The sequence below is a fragment of the Sus scrofa genome, chromosome 10 (genome assembly GCF_054392235.1).
Source record: "Sus scrofa isolate SSC_HxYL_T2T_F1_AM1 chromosome 10, Sscrofa_HxYL_maternal_Yorkshire_Landrace_v2.0, whole genome shotgun sequence".
NCBI classification, from domain to species: Eukaryota; Metazoa; Chordata; class Mammalia; order Artiodactyla; family Suidae; genus Sus; species Sus scrofa.
Genome location: NC_139392.1, coordinates 16,739,647 through 16,759,008, shown reverse-complemented (window position 1 = coordinate 16,759,008; position 19,362 = coordinate 16,739,647). Strand labels below are relative to the sequence as shown.

The window sequence follows — 19,362 nt, the reverse complement described above, 5'->3', positions numbered from 1 at the left end:
ACATAGAGTATTTATGTTTGGGTTTAGCGTGGGCGTTCACCCTAGAAGTGAGGCTTCCACAAAGAGATGAGGCCTCTTTCCAGTGCTGCCGTGGCTCCTCAGCTTCTTCCCAGCACACTTTTTCACTTAGTACTGAAGTAGACTTATAGCTAATGTAAAGGGAAGATTTATTACCTGGATCATTATCTTAGCTATTTCCTAATTAAAATTCAGCTCTTCCTTTTTTAGAAATTGTTTTTCTTAACTTTGTGAGACAAGGTAGTTAACCACGTTTCTTCTTTTTTACAGTTGCTTTCAGAATAATGTAGAGATTCACGTTGCACATATTCAGAGTGGCCTGAGCCAGATGGGAAACTTACATGCCTTTGCAGCAAATAACACCAACAGAGACTGAGTAAAAGATGTAATTATTCCAACTGCATAGGACATATTTTTTGAGAAGTTATCTTCCTTTATGTAGGCTTCCAACACCAAATACCCTAACTGCTGGAAAAACAAGGGAAATTTAAATCTCCAAATAAGGCATTTCAATATACTGTACTGCTTCTTAAACCAGCATTGCTGACGAGCATTATATTTATTTTTCTTTTATTACTCTGCTGCAATAGCACTTGCTTATGTTACATATGTTTATTAGCAAGTATTTTTAAACTGAAAATGTCTGAACATAATACAATTTCATGGAAGAATATTGACCATTTTTTTTTTTTATGCATGAATTCAACCCACCCCATGCAGACAATTACTGCAGTGGAGAACATGAAGAAACATGGCCTTTTTGTGCATTATGCATGGCATTGTGGAAATTCCACCTAGAAAATTACAACTCCAATTCATTTAGTTGATCACCATCTCAGTCTTCAAAAAATAATATCATGAGATGTGGGAAGTCCTCATTTTAAGGAAGCCACTGGAATAAAGGTGGGAAATATGGACTTTACAAGTATATATGATGTATACTTGCAATGTGACATGGTTCTATAGATCATTTTATAATAATAAATATTTTAATTTATCATAATTTATAAAAGAAACCTTTGTTGTTTGTCTGTTGAAAGAAAATGAAGGAGCAGGAAAGAAACATTACTGCAAGATGCTTAATTTCAGCAAATGGATTTGGCATGTCTTTTCCCGTCTATTCAGGGCAAAAAGTACTATTGTTACAAGATTTATTTAAAAAAAAAAAAAAAGACTGATAACACACTATTTTCATATTTTTGTTTATTTGCACAACTTTTGAACCAGATTACTGGTTGAAATCCAACAATACACAATTTATAAAGTAAAAAGATTTTATAAGGAAAACAAATAAAATAGCTAGTGCTAGGAAATGGAGCAAAAGGTTTGTATTTGGTTATGGGTTTTTTGGGTTTTGGTTTTTGGCTTTTTAAGGAAAACCCTGCCTAAGATGTCAATCTTGTAAAAAGTGTGTATTTGGAATTTTCTCTGTTTTAATATAGAATATTATTATAAAGTCAAAATATAATAAATTGTTTTCAGATTTGGAGTTTAAGATATAGCAGTAGAAGTGGCTTTGATTCTTTTAGATGTCTCATAAAATGAGACTTTTTATATGTTAATGTATAATAAAACTGAAACAAGATTATTTTCCATTTGAAATTTTTGTATAGTTTAAAAATGCTTCCATATTCTTTGTTGATATTGTGCCACTGCAGAACTTTAGTGCAGAGTTTATATTTAGCTAAACTGTTATGTTAATTAAGAAATGCATAAATCTTTTATTCTTAATATTTGTAATTCTAAATAAATTGATCTATGAAAAGTAATATCATCTACATTTTCATTTAATAATATAAGTTGATAAGTATTCCTAATGTTTAAAGTTTTTAAAAATGATTTCCACTAGAAGTTCCTGTCGGGGATCAGCGGTTAACAAATCTGACTAGCATCCATGAGGACACAGGTTTGATCCCTGGCCTCGCTCAGTGGGTTAAAGATCCAGCGTTGCCACGAGCTGTGGTGTAGGTCGAAGATGTGGCTTGGATCCTGCATTGCTTTGGCTGTGGTGTAGGCCATCAGCTATAGCTCCAATTCGACCCCTAACCTGGGAACCTCCATATGCTGCAGGTACAGCCCTAAAAAGCAAAAAAAAAAAAAAAAGATTTCCAGTAAATTACATATTTTGGAAGAAACAGTGCACATTAATTACCAAGTCATTTTGAATTTTAATACCTTCCAATATTATTTTAGGGTTTTCCCATCTGAGTCATCACTGTAGAAAACACTAAACAAGTAAGTTACTTGCTTGACTGCAGACCTAGAGAAAGGTTGATTTTTTTTTAATATTCTGCCTAGAATTAAGTAAACATTTTTTACTTTTTTTCTTTTACATTTCTTAAGGCTAACTTGTCACACTGTAGTTATACCTAGTTTTGAACATATTTCATTATGCACTGTCCTTATCTTCCAGTGTCATGTGTTGGTGACAAGAACTATACCTAAAAATATTTATGAATTTTATTTTTGCTTAAGGAAGAAAAAAACCGTATGGTTGAAAGTAGTCGTTTGGGGTCAGCTGTCTGATTGAGTCACCAAGCAAGCAAGCACATGCGTTGTGTATATCCAGTTCTGAATTACCTTTAATTCCAAAAACCACATTTACTTGGTACCATTGAAAATCTCCAAAAAAAAAAACTTGCCTGTTAAATTTTTTCCCTTGAGTTCATGCACCTTTCCGCATCTTCCTTATCACCAGTACTTGCAGCCCAGCCACCCTCTTCACTAGCCTAGAACACAGCGGTCATATCCTAAGCCACCTCCCAGTATCCATGCAGCTCTGCTCAAATGCAGCCAGAGCCACACTCTTAAAATGCAGAATCGTTCATGTTATCCCCATCGAAAGTCTTATGGCTCTCAGGACAAATTCAGAACAAGACCTACACAGTCATACACGATCTGTCCTCCCCTGCAGTTTCTCCATCCTGCTCCTTATTGCACAGAGCCTTTGCATCTTCTATGTGGTATGTCCCCTCTCCTTTTACCTGGTAACTGCGCTGATGGTCCTACACATATTACCTTCAGCATTACTTTCTCAAGGAAGATTTCTTTGAGCACAACAATCACCTCAGGTCCTCATGTACCTCTCCTTCCAGCACTTTGTCATATTTGCAACTTTATATTTTTTCTTCTGTCTCCACACTGGCCTAATTTCTGGTCTTGCTGACCATTTTACTTCCAGGCCCTGAGAAAGTGCCTTTCATAGGGACCAAATATTTGTGGAACAAATGAACAAATAGAGTTTCAAAAGCGCTCTAAGCAATATTAATGTCACTGGAGGGAAAGTATGGTCCTCCATGATGACGGCTTTGAAAGATGAGGCAGTACTCAGTTGGATGCAGAAATTCTGACTCAGGAGTAGCCTTTAAACCTGTCAATTATCATTGTGACTTTTATTGACTAAATAATATCACTGTGACTGTTAATTGACTAAATAATATCATTTGGTTTATTGTTGATAAAAAGGCCAAGCCAATATGGCCAGCATTATATGGCTGTGAGTAAATGGTGGACTGACTTAGTCTTTGGTTTGAGTCCTGGGTGTCATTTATTAGCCATGTGATTGTCAGCTACTGCTTAAATTTCTTTTTTTTCTTTTTCTTTCTTCTTTTTTTTTGTTTTTTTGTTTTGTTTTGTTTTTTGTTTTTGTCTTTTCAGGGCCACACCCATGGCATATGGAGGTTCCCAGGCTAGGGGTCTAATCAGAGCTACAGCTGCCAGCCTACACCAGAGCCACAGCAATGCCAGATCTGAGCCGCATCTGCAACCTACACCACAGCTCACGGCAGCGCTGAATCCTTAATCCACGGAGCGAGGCCAGGGATCAAACCTGCAACCTCATGGTTCCTAGTCGGATTCGTTTCTGCTGCACCACAACGGGAACTCCAAATTTCTTCATCTTTAAAGAAATGGTCCGCACCTTATACAGCAGTTCTGAGGATTAACCACGTAATGCCTGTAATACATTTAGCAGTTAGTTTGAGAGCAGTGTGGACTGCTCTTCTTAAAGGATCCCACATTAAAAACTGTGAGAGTTCCCTGCAGTGGTGCAACAGGATCAGAGAGGCCTCCATGGAGCACTGGGATGCAGGTTCGATCCCCAGCCTGGCACAGTGGGTTAAGGATCCCATGTTGCTGTAGCAGCAACTACAGCTTGGATCTGCTCCCTGGCCCAGGAACTCCATATGCCATGGGGTGGCCAAAAAAGAAAAAGAAAACAAAATTGTGACAAGATTTAAATATTTGTAAATTGTTAAACTGTTCACTGGGGAAAACAGCATAACACAATGTAAATGCAATAATAAAATTAATAAACTGGAATTCCCTTTGTGGCTCAGCGGTTAACAAACCCAACTAGGATCCGTGAGGACGCAGGTTCAATCCTATATGCTATGTTTATCATCTCATTTTTGGTTCCAGACAGTTTTTAAAGGTTCAGAAGTCAAGTTTGCTTTTAAAGCCTCAACTTTGTCCTGGTTGCTTTTAATAGTGTATTTGCTACTCTAAAAACTGCAAGTCATTTAACACCTCTATGAAAATTAGGGTAACTGGGAGTTCCCATTGTGGCTCAGTGGGTAATAAACCCTACTGGTATCCATGAGCATGCAGGTTTGATCCCTGGCCTCACTTAGTGGGTTAAGGATCCACCGTTGCCATGAGCTGTGGCATAGGGAGGCAGCCGCAGCTCCAACTTGACCCCTAGCCTGGGAACCTCTATTTGCCCCAGGTATGGCCCTAAAAAGCAAAAAAAAAAAAAAAAAAAAAAAGGAGGAAAGAAAAAAGAAAAATAGGGGTAACTGGATGTATAATCTCTAAGACATTAAACATAGCTCAGACTCTTCTAGTAACCATCAAGACATGAGTCCTGGCCCCAGCCATGGCTTCTCATGAGCCTCCTCCTCCACAGCTTACAAAGAAACCTCACCTATGATTACCTCATATACAGTTTCCCTTTATCCTCAGGAGTCTGAAAACCCTCAAAATATCAAAACAATAATTTATCTCAGGCTAACTTAGAAACAGTAATTTACATACATTCTTATCATATAAATTGGGAAAGAGAAATCCCTGAAACCAAAAGACTCATGTTACTAAACTTTGAACAAGCCAGATAGACTTTTTTTTTGGCCAGGTCTATGGCATGTGGAAGTTTGAGGGCCAGGGATTGAACCCAAACACAGCAGTGACAACACCAGATCCTTCACTGCTAGACTAAAAGGAAGTTCCCATGTGGCACAGCGGGTTAAGGATCCGGAGTTGCCACAGCTCTGGAGCAGGTTTCGACTGCAATGCAGGTTCTATCCCTGGCCTGGGAACTTCCACATACTGCTGGTGTGGGGGAAAAAAAAAAAACAACTACATTTGCAGAAACTTTTCTTTGAGAAATGTTTTTCATGACCATAAAATACGTACTGAGCAATTACGGAGTGACACGCTGTACTAAGTGCTGTCCAAAGGACAGAACTCATTTAAATAGAATTACAATGAAATATTTGTGGAAAACATTTAATAATAAAGTTGCACAGAAGTACAATAACAAGTGCTAAGGGTAATGCTGGAGTGATTGATACAAGTACAAAATCAGGATTAGAGAAAGTTACACCTTCAGAAAGAGGAAGGTCTAGAGTGTTCTGAAAGAAGAGAGGTGATCATTTAGTTCCAAAACTGAGAGGATTGGCTTTGAGACATAGGCATATACTGGGATGGTGACCTTTAGAAGATGTGCATAACTGGAGTTCCTATTGTGGCTCAGAGGAAATGAATTTGACTAGAATCCGTGAGGATGGGGGTTCGATCCCTGCCCTCACTCAGTGGGTTAAGGATCTGGTGTTGCTGTGGCTGTGGTGTAGGCCGGTAGCTGTAGCTCCGATTTCACCCCTAGTCTGAGGACTTCATGTGCCGAAGGCACGGCCGTAAAAAGCAAAAAAAAAAAAAAAAAGATGTGCGTAACTGTTCTGTAGGCTATCTGGAAAGGTAACCCAATAGTTTCAGAATTTGGTAGCAGACGGAGGCTACTCTTGAATAATCTGATGCAGAAATCACTGGCACTACAAATGAGTGTAAAGATGACAGGCCAAACTTACAAGGTAGTAAATCTTGGTGAGAGGATGAGGATGGAAGGATCTGGGTCAGCATGAGGTTAGGATTCTAAGCCTTGGAGGAACCATAGGAGGACAATAGCAGTGAAGCATAAGGGGAAACTGAGTTAAACTGAAGAGTTCTTGCGAAGGAAATAAGTTCTGAAAAGCCACTCTGAAAAATAACAAAAGGACTGGTAAGAGGGAGCAGGCGTGCAGACCAAAATGAATGTGCAGATTTGGAGATGCACTGGTAAAAATAAATGCCAGAACTCCTAGGAGGTGTGTACTCTGAAGAAAGAACAGGCCATGGGCAAAGGTTCACGGGCAAAAGGGGGGGAAGCTTCACAGGTGAGCGATGACTCAAAACCATTACCAAGGTTAACATGGATATGTCCTTAATACAGAAGCCAGAAAGGACAGTATTCTGGTGTGTGTCTCCCTGGCTGTCAGTCATGGTTCATCTGAGCTCATCCTGAATTCTCCAGACTCCTCAAGAATTACCAAAGGCAGAAAAGATATGTTCCTCCCATGAGTCCAACTTTGAACCAATGTCTTCAGAGAGAGGAGAAAAGGTTTCGAAATTCTGACCTTGGGAGCTAGGGTCTGAGATGCTCCCTCCAACCTTGCTGGGATCGGGCAGGCAGTTCACATCTACCTCCAGAGGCAGCTGGGGCTTCAAATATCTCCCTTCCGTTTCACAAGCAGAGTGGTGGACAAAAAGCTCAGGCCTGGCTAAAGGTTGAAAGAATTTGCCGCTCTGACGGCGCGACTTGGCACGCCTGTTCTGGAACCACACCTGGAAGAGAGGAGAAACCACTTTTGGTTGGAGTCCTTATGCTACTCTTACCTTCATAGTTGATAAGTTCCAGTTTAACATGTCCTGGCTCCCTGCTCCAGAGCCTTATGGTTTTTGCAAAGCACAAAGTCTGAGCATGTGGCTTTGTTAGCCCCACCATTCCCAGGTGCAAAACTGGAATAACACCTAGTTCTTCGTGAGGGAGGATAATGTGAGAAAAAGAATGTGTATACATGTGTGACGGGGTCACTCTACTGTAGGGTAGAAATTGACAGAAACTAAACCAACTATAATGCAAAAAATAAAAATCATTAAAAAATTTAAAAAAGGAAAGAAAGAAGTGTAAATATTGGAAAGGAGAAGGCAAAATTATTAGTAAGTACAGACCATACAAATATACATATTGGGAGGGGGAAGGAGTGGGAGGGATCGGGAACTTGGGCTTATCAGACACAACTTAGAATAGATTTACAAGGAGATCCTGCTGAATAGCATTGAGAACTTTGTCTAGATACTCATGTTGCAACAGAAGAAAGGGTGGGGGGAAAATATAATTGTAATGTATATATGTAAGGATAACCTGACCCCCTTGCTGTACAGTGGGAAAAAAAAAAAACAAAACAAATATACATCTGGAAGGGGACGTGAATCAACATAAAACAGCTATAAACTATTAAGAATCAGAGAATTTGGTGGGGAAATTATGCGGATATCAGAATCCTTCATATATATTATTAACTTTCGGAAGAAATCACTGGTTATAATAGTGAAATTATAACATACAAGTATTAAAAATACTGCAAAGCTCAAAAAAAAATAACTAGTTCTTGCTATACTTTTATAGGGACATTTGCAATGAAAATTCAGGCCACAGAAATAAAGAATTTTAGGGAAAAAATGCTGCTATGCTTAAAGATGATAAGCATTAAAATAATTTGGAAAATCAGTTCCCTTGTGGCTTCTCTTGCGGCACAGCAGATTAAGGATCCAGAGTTGTCACTGCAGCGGCTTGGGCACCTGCTGCAGTGGCATGAGTTCGATCCCTGGTCTGGGTATTTCTATATGCTGCAGACTTGGCCAAAAAAAAAAAATTTTTTTTTTTTTGGAAAATCAGTTTTTGACAGTGTACTCCCTTGGCAAATTAATTACAAGATATTCTGCTCAGTGGACTTCATTCACTTATGTGAATAAATTTCTCTTTTTACTATTTCCCCAAATTACCCAGGGACCTGTCCTGCCTAGGAAGCTTCCGTGCCAGCTGTTGAAAATTTAAAGCTTCACTTTAAGTAGAAACGGACCACAGTGCTACAGACTAACAGGCAAAAAAGGCAGGCTTCTCATTACCACCAAGCTTTAGGATTTTGATCAAAATTACTTTAGCAATAAACGCACCTTGCACTATATTTTTCAAGACAAGCTCCATATGCTTGTCTTTACCCTAAGAGGCTACATCCTTTCCAACCCAAATTCCGGACCCAGTACCCGCCAAAAATCTGGCGGAGGGGCCCAGAGAGCAACTTAGTGAACCAGCCCTGCACTGTCTCAGTTACCATTCTCATACCAGAGGAAACCAACTGTCCCTGTCTCTCCTTCCTGGATAAGGAAAAAGTGTGAAAATACCTCCTACCGCCTTCCTGCTGAGGATACACTTTTTGATCAAGAGACCAGCTAGCCTCGGAGGAGGAGCCCTGGTCCTAGCAATGAAAGATACAAGTCTTTGAGAGTGCGCCTAAATTATTTCATTTAAACCTCACAATCACCCTAGGCAATAGGTACTGATTTTACACTGAGGCTCCAGGGAAGGAATTTGCCCAGCATCACGTTAAGTGGCACCGGGGTGCCGCCCGGGGAATCCTGGCCGGAGCCGCTCACCTGGATCCTAGACTCGGGAAGCAGGGTGAGCGCGGCCAGGCGCTCACGCAGGTGGATATCGGGGTACATGGTCCTGCGGAAGACGAGCTCCAGCAGCTGCAGCTGCTCCGGGCTGAACGACGTGCGCTTGCGGCGCTGCGACGCCGACTGGACGGCCGCGCCTTTGAGGGGCGCAGGCGGGCCCAGGCCGGCGGGGGTCTGCGCAGCGGGCCTGGGACCTCTCCCGAGAAAGCCAGCGAAGGCCGCTTGGGTGCCGCGTTCCGGGCCGGGATCAGAGGGGCGCGCGGGGAGCAGGGCAGCGGCGGGGCTCGGGGGCGGCAGGAACGCCCCGCCGGCGTGGGCGGGCCGGTAGGCGGGCGGCGTGGCGCTGTCCCCGAACTGGAGCTCCCTGGACTCCGCTGTGGCCATCGCTGCCCGACCCCAGTGCGCCGCCAGGAGAGGCACGGCCTCCAGTTATACAGCCCCGGGGCCGAGGGAGGGGGCCCTGGGCGGCGGCGCGATCAAAGGAGTGGACGTGGGGAGGCCCGTGTGTCTTCGGGGTGCGAGGCCGCCCCCAGCCCCGCCAGACGCCTGTGGGGAATAATCGCTTCCGCTGCTCGTGGGATGTAGGAAGGGAGGCGTGAACTTGGGCCCCGGTCCCCTCCGCCCCTCCGCCCCTCCGCCCCCTCCCCCGTCCATCCGCCTGCCAGCCCAGCCACCGCCACCGCAATCAACATCCCCCCTGGGCAGGTCTGCTCCCGGAGGGGCCACCCCCAGGCCAGGGATCCCGAGTGCGTGCGTGGGCCGAACCGCCCTCCTCCTGGGTTAGGTCACCCACTCAGGGTGGAAGGGCCTGGAGCCCCCTGTGTCTCTCACGACCAGGTCAGTGAGCCTTGTCCGCTGTCCCATCTGAGGTCATCCACGGTATTTATTTACTCCTCCTGCTATGTGCTAGACCCTGTACCAGGTTGGTCAAACAGCCCTGCCGCTGACCTTTGCAAGCCTCCTGAATAAATCCTGAACCAGAAGCAGGGGGTGCAGATAAAGGACCTCAAAGAGAGGCAGGAAACTCACCTTGGAGGGGAGGGGACCCTCCTGTCTGGAATGTCCTGGTGGGCCTTGGAATAAGGGTGCCACTGTCACAGCAGGGTGAAGAGTGTGCCTTTCTAGAGGCATTTATTTGGCTCATAGTCTGGCCTTTCTGGAGATACCCAACACTGCCTGTGAATCATCTGGCTGGAAGGGAGGAGATGAAAGAAGTACCACGAATTTTCAACTCCTTCTTGCCTCTGCCCTTTGGGCTCATTTAAGGCCCCCGCTTTATCCTGATTTGTCCTGTGGTTATGGTTTATGTATCTGTGTCCTCTCCTAGATTATGAAGTTATAAAGTCCTCCGAGAGCAGGAACCACTCAGTTTAAGAGTGTCTGCTTTGTACATCTGCCATGTACAAGGCATCCTGCTTGACCCTCCATGAACATCTGTTGAAATGGATGCCACTGAATTTGCTTATAGAAAGGGAATTGCATGGTCCAGTATGGGAAGTGCTTCACCACAGGCATGTCTCAGGAGAGAAGCCCAGAGGCCCAGGTCTTCTTCCTCCCAGAACCTGAGCCCTGATTTCCCCAGGACCATTTACTGGCTCTGTATTGGGAGATTCTTTCAGGCCACAGTCCCCACCTGTCTCTATCCATTCCAGAATGTGCAAGACAACCTCAGAGGAGCTTAGAAATTTTTGTTCTGGGTGGACCTTCTTGGGGCTTCTGCAAAGAGAAGTTCTGTGCTTGATTCCCTCCCCACCCCCGCAAGTGTGCCCCAGACCCTGTATAGCACTTGAGGGTCTTAGAGGCAGTCTGACCCTTCTCACAGCCTGGTCCTCCACCTACCCCACCCCTGCCCCATCTTTCTCTTTCTCCCTCCTCCTCCCTTCCTCTCGGACTCCTTAGCCAGGTCACTGAGGTTTTCAAGCAGAGGTTGTATAGGATGGGAGGTCAGACCCTCTCATTTTTCCTTCATTCCTTCATTCAAAAGCCACTTATGAATTGGGTTAGACTGTGCTTTACGCATGTACGTATGAAGTAGGTGTTCCTATCCCAGTATTACAGATCAAGAAATACTCCGTAGGAAGTTCCCATTGTGGCTCAGCAATAATGAGCCCAAACTAGTATCCATGAGGATTCGTGTTCAATCCCTGACCTTGTTAAGAATCCAGTGTTGAAGTGAGCTGTGGGGTAGGTCGCAGACATGGCTCAGATCCCATGTTGCTGTGGCTTTGGGGTAGGCCAGCAGCTGTAGCTCTGATCAGATCCCTAGCCTGGGAACTTCCATATGCTGTGGGTGTGGCCCTAAAAAGCAAAAGAAAAAGAATAAGAAGTACTCCACAATCTAGATGAGGCTCAAATGACGCCAAAGCGACTATGCCAAGGTGCCCTCCAGACATGACCCATGGGCCCCGGCTGAGCCCCCCTGCCAGCCTCAGCGGCAGGTGAAGCCCCCTGCCCCTCTCTCCAGCCTTGGGTTTGTTTTTTTTTTTCAGACACACTGGGCCCAGGCGGTGGTGATTGAGCCAGATTCATGCAGATTCCGAGTTCCACCGCTGCAACTCTGGGACCAGGAAACTCTGGGACCAGGAAACCAAAGGTTTGCTGGCTGCTGGCTGCCAGCTAAGGCTTATCAGCCAGATGGCCTAGCAACCCAGAAACTCCGCCCGGAGGTCAAGAGGCATCGGAATTCTCTGGTCTGTGTGGAAATCCCCCCTCCCCACTCCCAGTTCCTTTGTCCAGGTCTCAGTCCCTGGCTGCTGTCTGCTCACTGGTGAGGGGCCCCTGAGCCCGCCAGTTTGCAGTAAGGCCAGGAAAATGGACCTGCAGAGATAAATGGAGTGCCCGGTGACGAAGTGATGAAGGACTTTAAACATATAGGACAGTCTTTGAAACCACTGGTAAGAAATCTGTCTTTTAAACCGCTGGTAAGAAATTGCAGTGTTCAATCTGCAGCTTGAGATTCCTCCAAACTGACCAAACCAGCATTATCTTCTTAGGACTTCTCCTGAGAGTTGGTGCAGAATTACAGTCTTCTATGTTGAAATAAGATTTCAGCCTTTCCCTGTCTCCTTTTGCTTAAAATGAAGTTTTATTGGTGTGTGCTTATATAAACCTAAAAAATACCCTCAGGAGTTCCCGTCGTGGCGCGGTGGTTAACAAATCCGACTAGGAACCATGAGGCTGCGGGTTCGGTCCCTGCCCTTGCTCAGTGAGTTAACGATCCAACGTTGCCGTGTGCTGTGGTGTAGGTTGCAGACACGGCTCGGATCCCGCGTTGCTGTGGCTCTGGCGTAGGCTATAGCTCCGATTCGACCCTAGCCTGGGAACCTCCATGTGCCGTGGGAGCGGCCCAAAGAAATAGCAAAAAGACAAAAAAAAAGAATACCCTCAGTAAGAAGGAGACAGTGAAAACCCAGGGCTGGACCTTGGAGTGAGGCCTTGGAGAGGGAAATTTTATTTTATATCCTTTGGTGCTACTTTATTATTTTTTAAATCATGGGCTTATATTACTATCCTAAGTACATTTTTACCTTTTTTTTTTTTTTTTTTTGGTGGCGCCTGGGGCATGCAAAAGCTCCCCAGGCCAGGGATCTGAGGCACAGCAGTGACAATGCCGATCCCTAAAACCCATGGAGCCACCAAGGGACTGCTCTAAGGACTTTCTTTCTTTCTTTTTTTTTTTTTTTTTTTTTGCTTTTTAGGACCATACCTGAGGCATATAGAAGTTCCCAGTCTAGGGGTCAGATCAGAGCTACAGCCACAACTCGGGATTTGAGCCACGTCTGCGACCTACACCGCAGCGCGCAGCAATGCCAGATCCTTAACCCACTGAGAGAGGCCAGGAATTGAACCCGAAATCTCATGGTTCCTAGGTGGATTCATTTCCGCTGCACCATGATGGAAACTCCTATAATGATTTTTATTTTTTCCATTATAGCTGATTTACAGTGTTCTGTCAATTTTCTACTGCACAGCAAGGTCACCCAGTCACACATACATGTATACATTCTTTTTTCTCACATTATCATGCTCTATCACAAGTGACTGGACATCCTTCCCAGTGCTATACAGCAGGATCCCATTGCTTATCCATTCCAAAAGTAATAGTTTGCATCTATTAACCCCAAATTCCCAGTCCATCCCACTCCCTTCCCCTCCCTCGTGGCAACCACAAGTCCATGTCCATGATTTTTTTTTTTCCTGTGGAAAGGTTCCTTTGTGCCATATATTAGATTCCAGATATAAGTGAAATCATATGGTATTTGTCTTTCTCTTTCTGACTTACTTCACTTAGTATGAGAGTCTCTAGTTCCATTCATGTTGCTGCAAATAGCATTATTTTGTTCTTTTTTATGGCTGAGTAGTATTCCATTGTATATATAGACCACATCTTCTTAATCAAATCATCTGTCAATGGACATTTAGGTTGTTTCCATGTCTTGGCTATTGTAAATAGTGCTGCAATGAACATGTGGGTGCATGTGTCTTTTTCAAGGAGTTTTGTCCAGATAGATATATGCCTAAGAGTGGATTGCTGGATCATATGGTAGTTCTATGTATAGTTTTCTAAGGTACCTCCGTACTGTTTTACATAGTGGTTGTACCAGTTTACATTCCTGCCAACAGTGTAGGAGTGTTCCCTTTTCTCCACACCCTCCCCAGAATTTATTTGTGGACTTATTAATGATGACCATTCTGACTGGTGTGAGGTGGTACCTTGTAGTAGTTTTGATTTGCATCTTTCTAATAATCAGTGACGTTGAGCATTTTTTCATGTGCTCGTTGGCCATCTGTATATATTCTTTGGAGAAATGTCTATTCAGGTCTTTTACCCATTTTTCAATTGGGTTGTTGGCTTTTTTGCTGTTGAGTTAAGAACACTTTTTTTTTTTTTTTTTTTTTGGTCTTTTTGCCATTTCTTGGGCCGCTCCCACGGCATATGGAGGTTCCTAGGCTAGGGGTCCAATTGGAGCCATAGCTGCCAGCCTACGCCAGAGCCACAGCAACGGGGATCCGAGCCGCGTCTGCAACCTACACCACAGCTCACGGCAACGCTGGATCGTTAACCCACTGAGCAAGGGCAGGGATCGAACTCGCAACCTCATGGTTCCTAGTTGGATTCGTTAACCACTGCGCCACGACAGGAACTCTAAGAACACTTTTAAAGCCTGTTTTTTTTTCGTGTACGTGGTTTTTTTTTTGATAATTAAGTACAATGTTGTATTCTGAATGGGTCCTTGGAAAAGAAAAAAAGGACATTAGTGGAAAAACTGGTGAAATCCGAATTTTTAAAAAAAAGGTAGTTCTTCAAAATTGAAGCAAAGCGTGCAATGTCATGTACCTGGAGAGAGATATTAATTCACTGTGGGAATGGATTTCCCAGTTCTCCTGGGATTTTTGTTGACTAAGGTCAGCAAGAAGTAAGCCCTATAGGGTCTCTACAAAAGCTCTGAAGTGTACCTTCCCTCTACAGTTACTTTCTGCAGCTCGTATGTTCGACAGACACCTTGAAAATCATAAGCGGATTTTGCTAAGTCCAAGTTCTAGATTCCTTACTCAATTACTTTGCTGCAAACACACAATGAATAACTTGCTCATTCTTCTATTTCTCCAAATACAAAATAGAAAGAGCTCGATCCTTGACAATTTAATTATTGCAAGTTATTTTCCCAAAATAGTTAATCTATGAAATTTCAGTACATGTTAAACAGACTCTGTAAAGTACTGCCTTCTACCAAGGCGAGTCAGTTTACCAGTTTCAAAGCGAAGTTCAGGGTTAGCTGAAGATGAGGCCCACTGAGGTCAGGGGTCAGATTCCCCCTCTGCAACACCAGGGCTCCGCTCCTCACCACTTGATTTGCTGAGAGCTTTTGGTCATTATTTCAATTTGTTCTGTCCTTAAGGCCTATTGCAGTAGACACAGGAAAGGACAAGTTGCAATGGAAGACAGTTTTCAGGGCCGCTCCCTGTAGAAGGGGGGAAGACTAGTGAGTATAATTAAAACTGCAGGAGAAAAGCAGTAGGTAAAGAAAAGATTATTCTGTGGAGCCAAGACTGGTGGCCCAGGCCGAGGAGGATGGAGGCTTTCAGGGTTGCTGTCCTGCTCTGCTTCCTCCACATTTCCCACCACGGTTCCTGCCACTGACTCCCCTGAACATCACAGAGGCCTGCCTTTCCAAGTGCTAAGTACCCTCTTCCCCTCGGCGCTGCCCTGAGGCCCGGCTCTGGAGCCCCGGGGGTTTGTTAAAGAGAGAGTCAGGAAAAGGCAGCCCAGGGGAGTCGATGGCTCTACTTCCACCTTGAGATCCAAGAGCTGTTTGCCCCTTTGATCCTGGCCTCGCTTTGATTTCTTCTCCTCTGCTGCCGCGGCCTCTTCGGTTTCTGAAGTTTATTTCAGAACCAGAGGTTACAAGAGATCGAGAGACATCACGCCCCCCCCCAAAGGTATTAATGTGCCAGCAAAGTGATAAAATGTTAAGAAGCTTTTATAAAACGGTAAGAAGGCTTTTTTTGGTGTTTTGGCAACATCATATAAATTCAAATGACAAACACAAAACAGATTTTGAACCCAGCATGTTGCATTTTTTAAAAGGATGATTCCTTTTCTTCTTTCGATTTATTTTTACCCGAAAGCCTCTGAGCAGGAAAGATGCTTCTGCATGTTTTTCATGGCCCCGATTCCCAGAGCTGAGTAATAAAGTTACAGAACATTTCAACCTCAGAGAAGGGAAACCGTAAATTTTCCATGTTTATATCTACATGCTTGAAAAGAAAAACGGAGACAACGAACAGAGAATTTGATCCTCAGACTTGTCTGACATATATTTCTGCAACATGCCTATTGAGCACTTTAAATGGGGCTGGTGCCACCAAGGAACTGAATGTTTAATTTTATTTCAGTTTAAGTAGTTGAAATTTAAGTAGCCACATATGGCTAATGGCTACTGTATTTGACAGTAAATCACTCTACCATCATCCAGTAAATAATTCTTCTTTGACAATTTTTTTATTGAATTATCGTTGATTTACATTGTGTTATTTTCAGGTGTACAGCACAGTGATTCAGATATATATATATATTCCTTATAGGTTATTGCAGAATATTGAGTAGAGTCCCTGTGCTATAAAGTAGGTCCTTCTTGGCTATCTCTTTTATATGCATTAGTATGTAATGTTAATCCCAAATTCCTAATTTATCCCTCCTCACCTTCCCCTTTGTTAACCATAAGTTTGTTTTCTATGTCTGAAGGTCTATTTCTGTTTTGTAAATAAGTTCATTTGTATCATTTTTTTTTTAGGTTCCACATGTAAGTGATGTTGTCTTTGTCTGGTTGACTTAGTCCCATAATCGCTAGGTCCATGATAGTTTTTATATGTAGCTACAAAGAGGTACTTAGGTGATGCAAAATCATACAGTAGATCTGAATTCTAGAATCTCATTTTTATTGTTTAAACCGAACCCCGGGTCATCAAAACGATTACCTCAATTTTCTACCAGTTTCATATAAGTTTGGCTGAGTAGTGTGGGAAATATTCCTGTAGCTTTCATGAACGGTCTTTCTCCAAAGTGACAGTGTGACTGTGTGCTGATTAAAGGTTAATGATACTTTCCACACTGTCTTTTGGCTTAAATGCTATTTCGTTTTGATCATTGTATTCTTTTCTTAGGAGGTAATGAAACATAGCTTCAGAATTGTGACTCTGAGGGGGTGCTGTGGGATTGAATTAGTGCATATCATGTGTTTTGCATGAAGTTAAACTGAACCAGGACAAGTAGAGAGAGAGGTGTCAGGAAACCACAGAAACTTCCAATGCCTATCTTTTCTGCCTCCAAGTAATGTAAGTGTTAGCAGATACCCCATGTAACCAAAGATCAATTCTAGACTCTGTATCACAGCCAGCATGAATAGGTATGCATTTCCAATATATTGCCTTTTACTAGATATAGTATAAGCCTATAATAGATGAGAAAAACTGGGAGTTCCTGTCATGGCTCAGCAGAAACAAATCTGACTAGTATCCATGAGGATGCAGGTTCAATCCCTAGCCTTGCTCAGTGGGTTAAGGATCCAGCATTGCCATGGGCTGTGGTGTAGTTTGCAGACACAGCCCGGATCTGGTGTGGTTGTGGCTGTGGTGTAGGCTGGCACCAGCAGCTATGATTTGACCCCCATCCTGTGAACATCCATATGCTGTGGGTGCGGCCCTAAAAAGACCAAAAAATAATAATAATTTTAAAAAATCAGAAAAACTGTGCAAGTAAAATACCACCTAAAGATAGTCCAGTTTGGCAGATATAGGATAAAATAAGGTACGTTCAAATAGATTCTTTTTTTTTTTTTTTTTTGGTCTTGTTGCCATTTCTTGGGCCGATCCCTCGGCACATGGAGGTTCCCAGGCTAGGGGTCGAATCAGAGCTGCAGCCACCGGCCCATGCCAGAGCCACAGCAATGCATGATCCGAGCCGCGTCTGCAACCTACACCACAGCTCACAGCAACGCCGGATCGTCAACCCACTGAGCAAGGGCAGGGACCGAACCCGCAACCTCATGGTTCCTAGTCGGATTCATTAACCACTGCACCACAACGGGAACTCCTCAAATAGATTCTAATCCATGTTAGCATGCACTAGGAAGGGTGGTTTTATTTTTTTTTAAGCAGAAGTTCCCCGGCCAAGGATCAAACCCAGTAACAGAGCCACAGCAATGACCTCCTCAGTAGGATTTATAGCCCACTGAGCCACCAGGGAACTCCAGGAAGGGTAGTTTTAAATAAACAGATCCAGTCTCTCAGGCGGCTGGACATCGAGCTTTTCACAGTCCCAGCACACAGACTCCTTTGGATGGAAGAGGAAGTAAGCTTGACCTCCTCTTTTCTCAGACAGTGCGGACTCCACTCGGGGCCCCAAGCTGCAGTACCAGCACGGGCAAGAGAATCTCCTTACTGCAGGGCCTTCTGCTTTGCAGCCTGGCTTCTTGGGCTAATGGCCATCCTGCACAAGAGAAGCCCACCCTATACAGCTGGCCCAGCACCCTGAGGCCCCAGGCATAGACCTAGACTTAGCCCACTCCTTTGCATGGCCCAAAATATGCTTTTGCCTTGGTTTTATCACATGTACACGGTGCCAAAGGGGCCCTGCTTTTAATTCGGTTGCTGATTCTAGGATTATTTACGCTCATTAGCACTGAAACTTTTGGTCTCTATATGCCATTTGCTATTAAAAGGAAAAAAATGTTCCCTCGAGGAATGGCTCATTCTAGGCCTGGGACAGCAAATGTATGGCTCTGGAATATTTAGTCATATCTGAAAATGACAAAACTGTTGAGCACTGCTGAGGGATCATGCTCAAGAAAGAATTAGAAGGGGCTCGTGCTGGTCAAACATTGGGACAGTTTGAACATCAATAAGAATACTAAGGAGTTGGCACTGTGGTACAACAGGATTGGCGGCATCTCTGGAGTCCTGGGACACAGATTCAATCCCCAGCCTGGTACAGTTTGTTAGGATCCGGTGTTGCTGCAACTGCAGTATAGGTCGAAGCTGTGACTCAGATCTGATCCCTGGCCCGGGAACTCCACATGCCTTAGGGCAGCCGCAAAGGAAAAAAAAAAGAATACCAGGAGCAATAGATTGAAACCCATCAAGTATATTAAAATCCATTATTTCATAATGATCACAAAACCCAAAATTTCATCAGCCTCGGAGGGTTCTAGGGAACAAACCCTTTATTCTGAAAACTGGAAACAAAGAGAAAAAAGCAAGTGTGTATCCTGCCTTTTTTGTATAACTGTGATTCAAGGGAAACAACCTCTTTTTTTTCTTTACCTTTTTTTTTAAATTGGAGTGTAGTTGACTTACAATGTTGTATTTGTTTCAAATACAAATTTGTATTTGTACAGCAAAGTGAATCAGTTTTACATATACATATATGCAATCTTTTTTCCCATATAAGTTATTACAGAATATTGATTTCCCTATGCTATACATTAGGTCCTTGTACAAACTCTTGATAAAGAAAAGTTTCTCCTTATACAAGCATCCTGCTGATACAAGAAGGAATGCTAGTTAGAATATCCCCAACTGCAACTTTTTTTTTTTTTTTTTTTGCTTTTTAGGGCCGCACCTATGACATATGGAAGTTCCTAGGCTAGTGGTCGAATTGCAGCTGCAGCCCCTGGCCTATACCACAGCTACAGCAACGCTAGATACTTAACCCACTGAATGGGGCCAGGGATCAAACCTGCGTCCTCGTGGATGCTAGTTGGGTTTGTTACTGCTGAGCCAAAATGGGAACTCCAGCAACTTTTAATGAAATAGTGGACCTAAGCAGCAATGGATGCTAACTCTACTTCCTTGTGGAAATGCACGTGGCCACCTATGAATCATTCTTTCCAAAATTTAGAACCAGAATCTCATCCAGCTGTTAGAGCTCCCTACCAGTTCAAAAGAAATACAGGGAACATGAGCTGGTCACATACCACCACAGGAATACGAAATAAACCCAGGCTGTGGAAAACTCTTCAGGACAAAACCAGCTGCTTCATCAAATAAATGGCAGAGAGAGAGAGAAAACCT

At 43.5% G+C, this 19,362-nt stretch overlaps 2 protein-coding genes across 3 annotated transcripts in view; one reads left to right on the top strand and one right to left on the bottom strand.

The window, feature by feature from the left end:
* LIN9 (lin-9 DREAM MuvB core complex component) overlaps positions 1 to 1,787 on the top strand; it is a 74,281-nt gene extending 72,494 nt beyond the window's left edge. The window contains exon 15 of the mRNA XM_021064413.2: positions 289 to 1,787. Coding sequence (XP_020920072.1) covers positions 289 to 394 — 106 coding nt within the window. The 3' untranslated portion in view covers positions 395 to 1,787. The remainder of the gene's footprint in view (positions 1 to 288) is intronic.
* Positions 1,788 to 2,329: 542 nt separating this feature from the next.
* MIXL1 (Mix paired-like homeobox) lies at positions 2,330 to 9,351 on the bottom strand. 2 transcript variants are annotated; one of them, XR_014818248.1, is made up of 3 exons: positions 8,767 to 9,351; positions 5,894 to 6,894; positions 2,330 to 3,715 (listed from the first exon to the last, which is right to left on the bottom strand). XR_014818248.1 is itself a non-coding variant. In XM_003482780.5 (2 exons), the coding sequence occupies exons 1-2, from the start codon at positions 9,172 to 9,174 to the stop codon at positions 6,589 to 6,591; spliced, it is 714 nt and encodes a 237-aa protein (XP_003482828.3). In that variant the 5' UTR covers positions 9,175 to 9,351; the 3' UTR covers positions 5,510 to 6,588. The 2 variants fall into 2 exon arrangements, 1 of the variants encoding a protein (XP_003482828.3); XM_003482780.5 differs by lacking the exon at positions 2,330 to 3,715 and having other exon boundaries at positions 5,510 to 6,894.
* Positions 9,352 to 19,362: the final 10,011 nt, after the last annotated feature.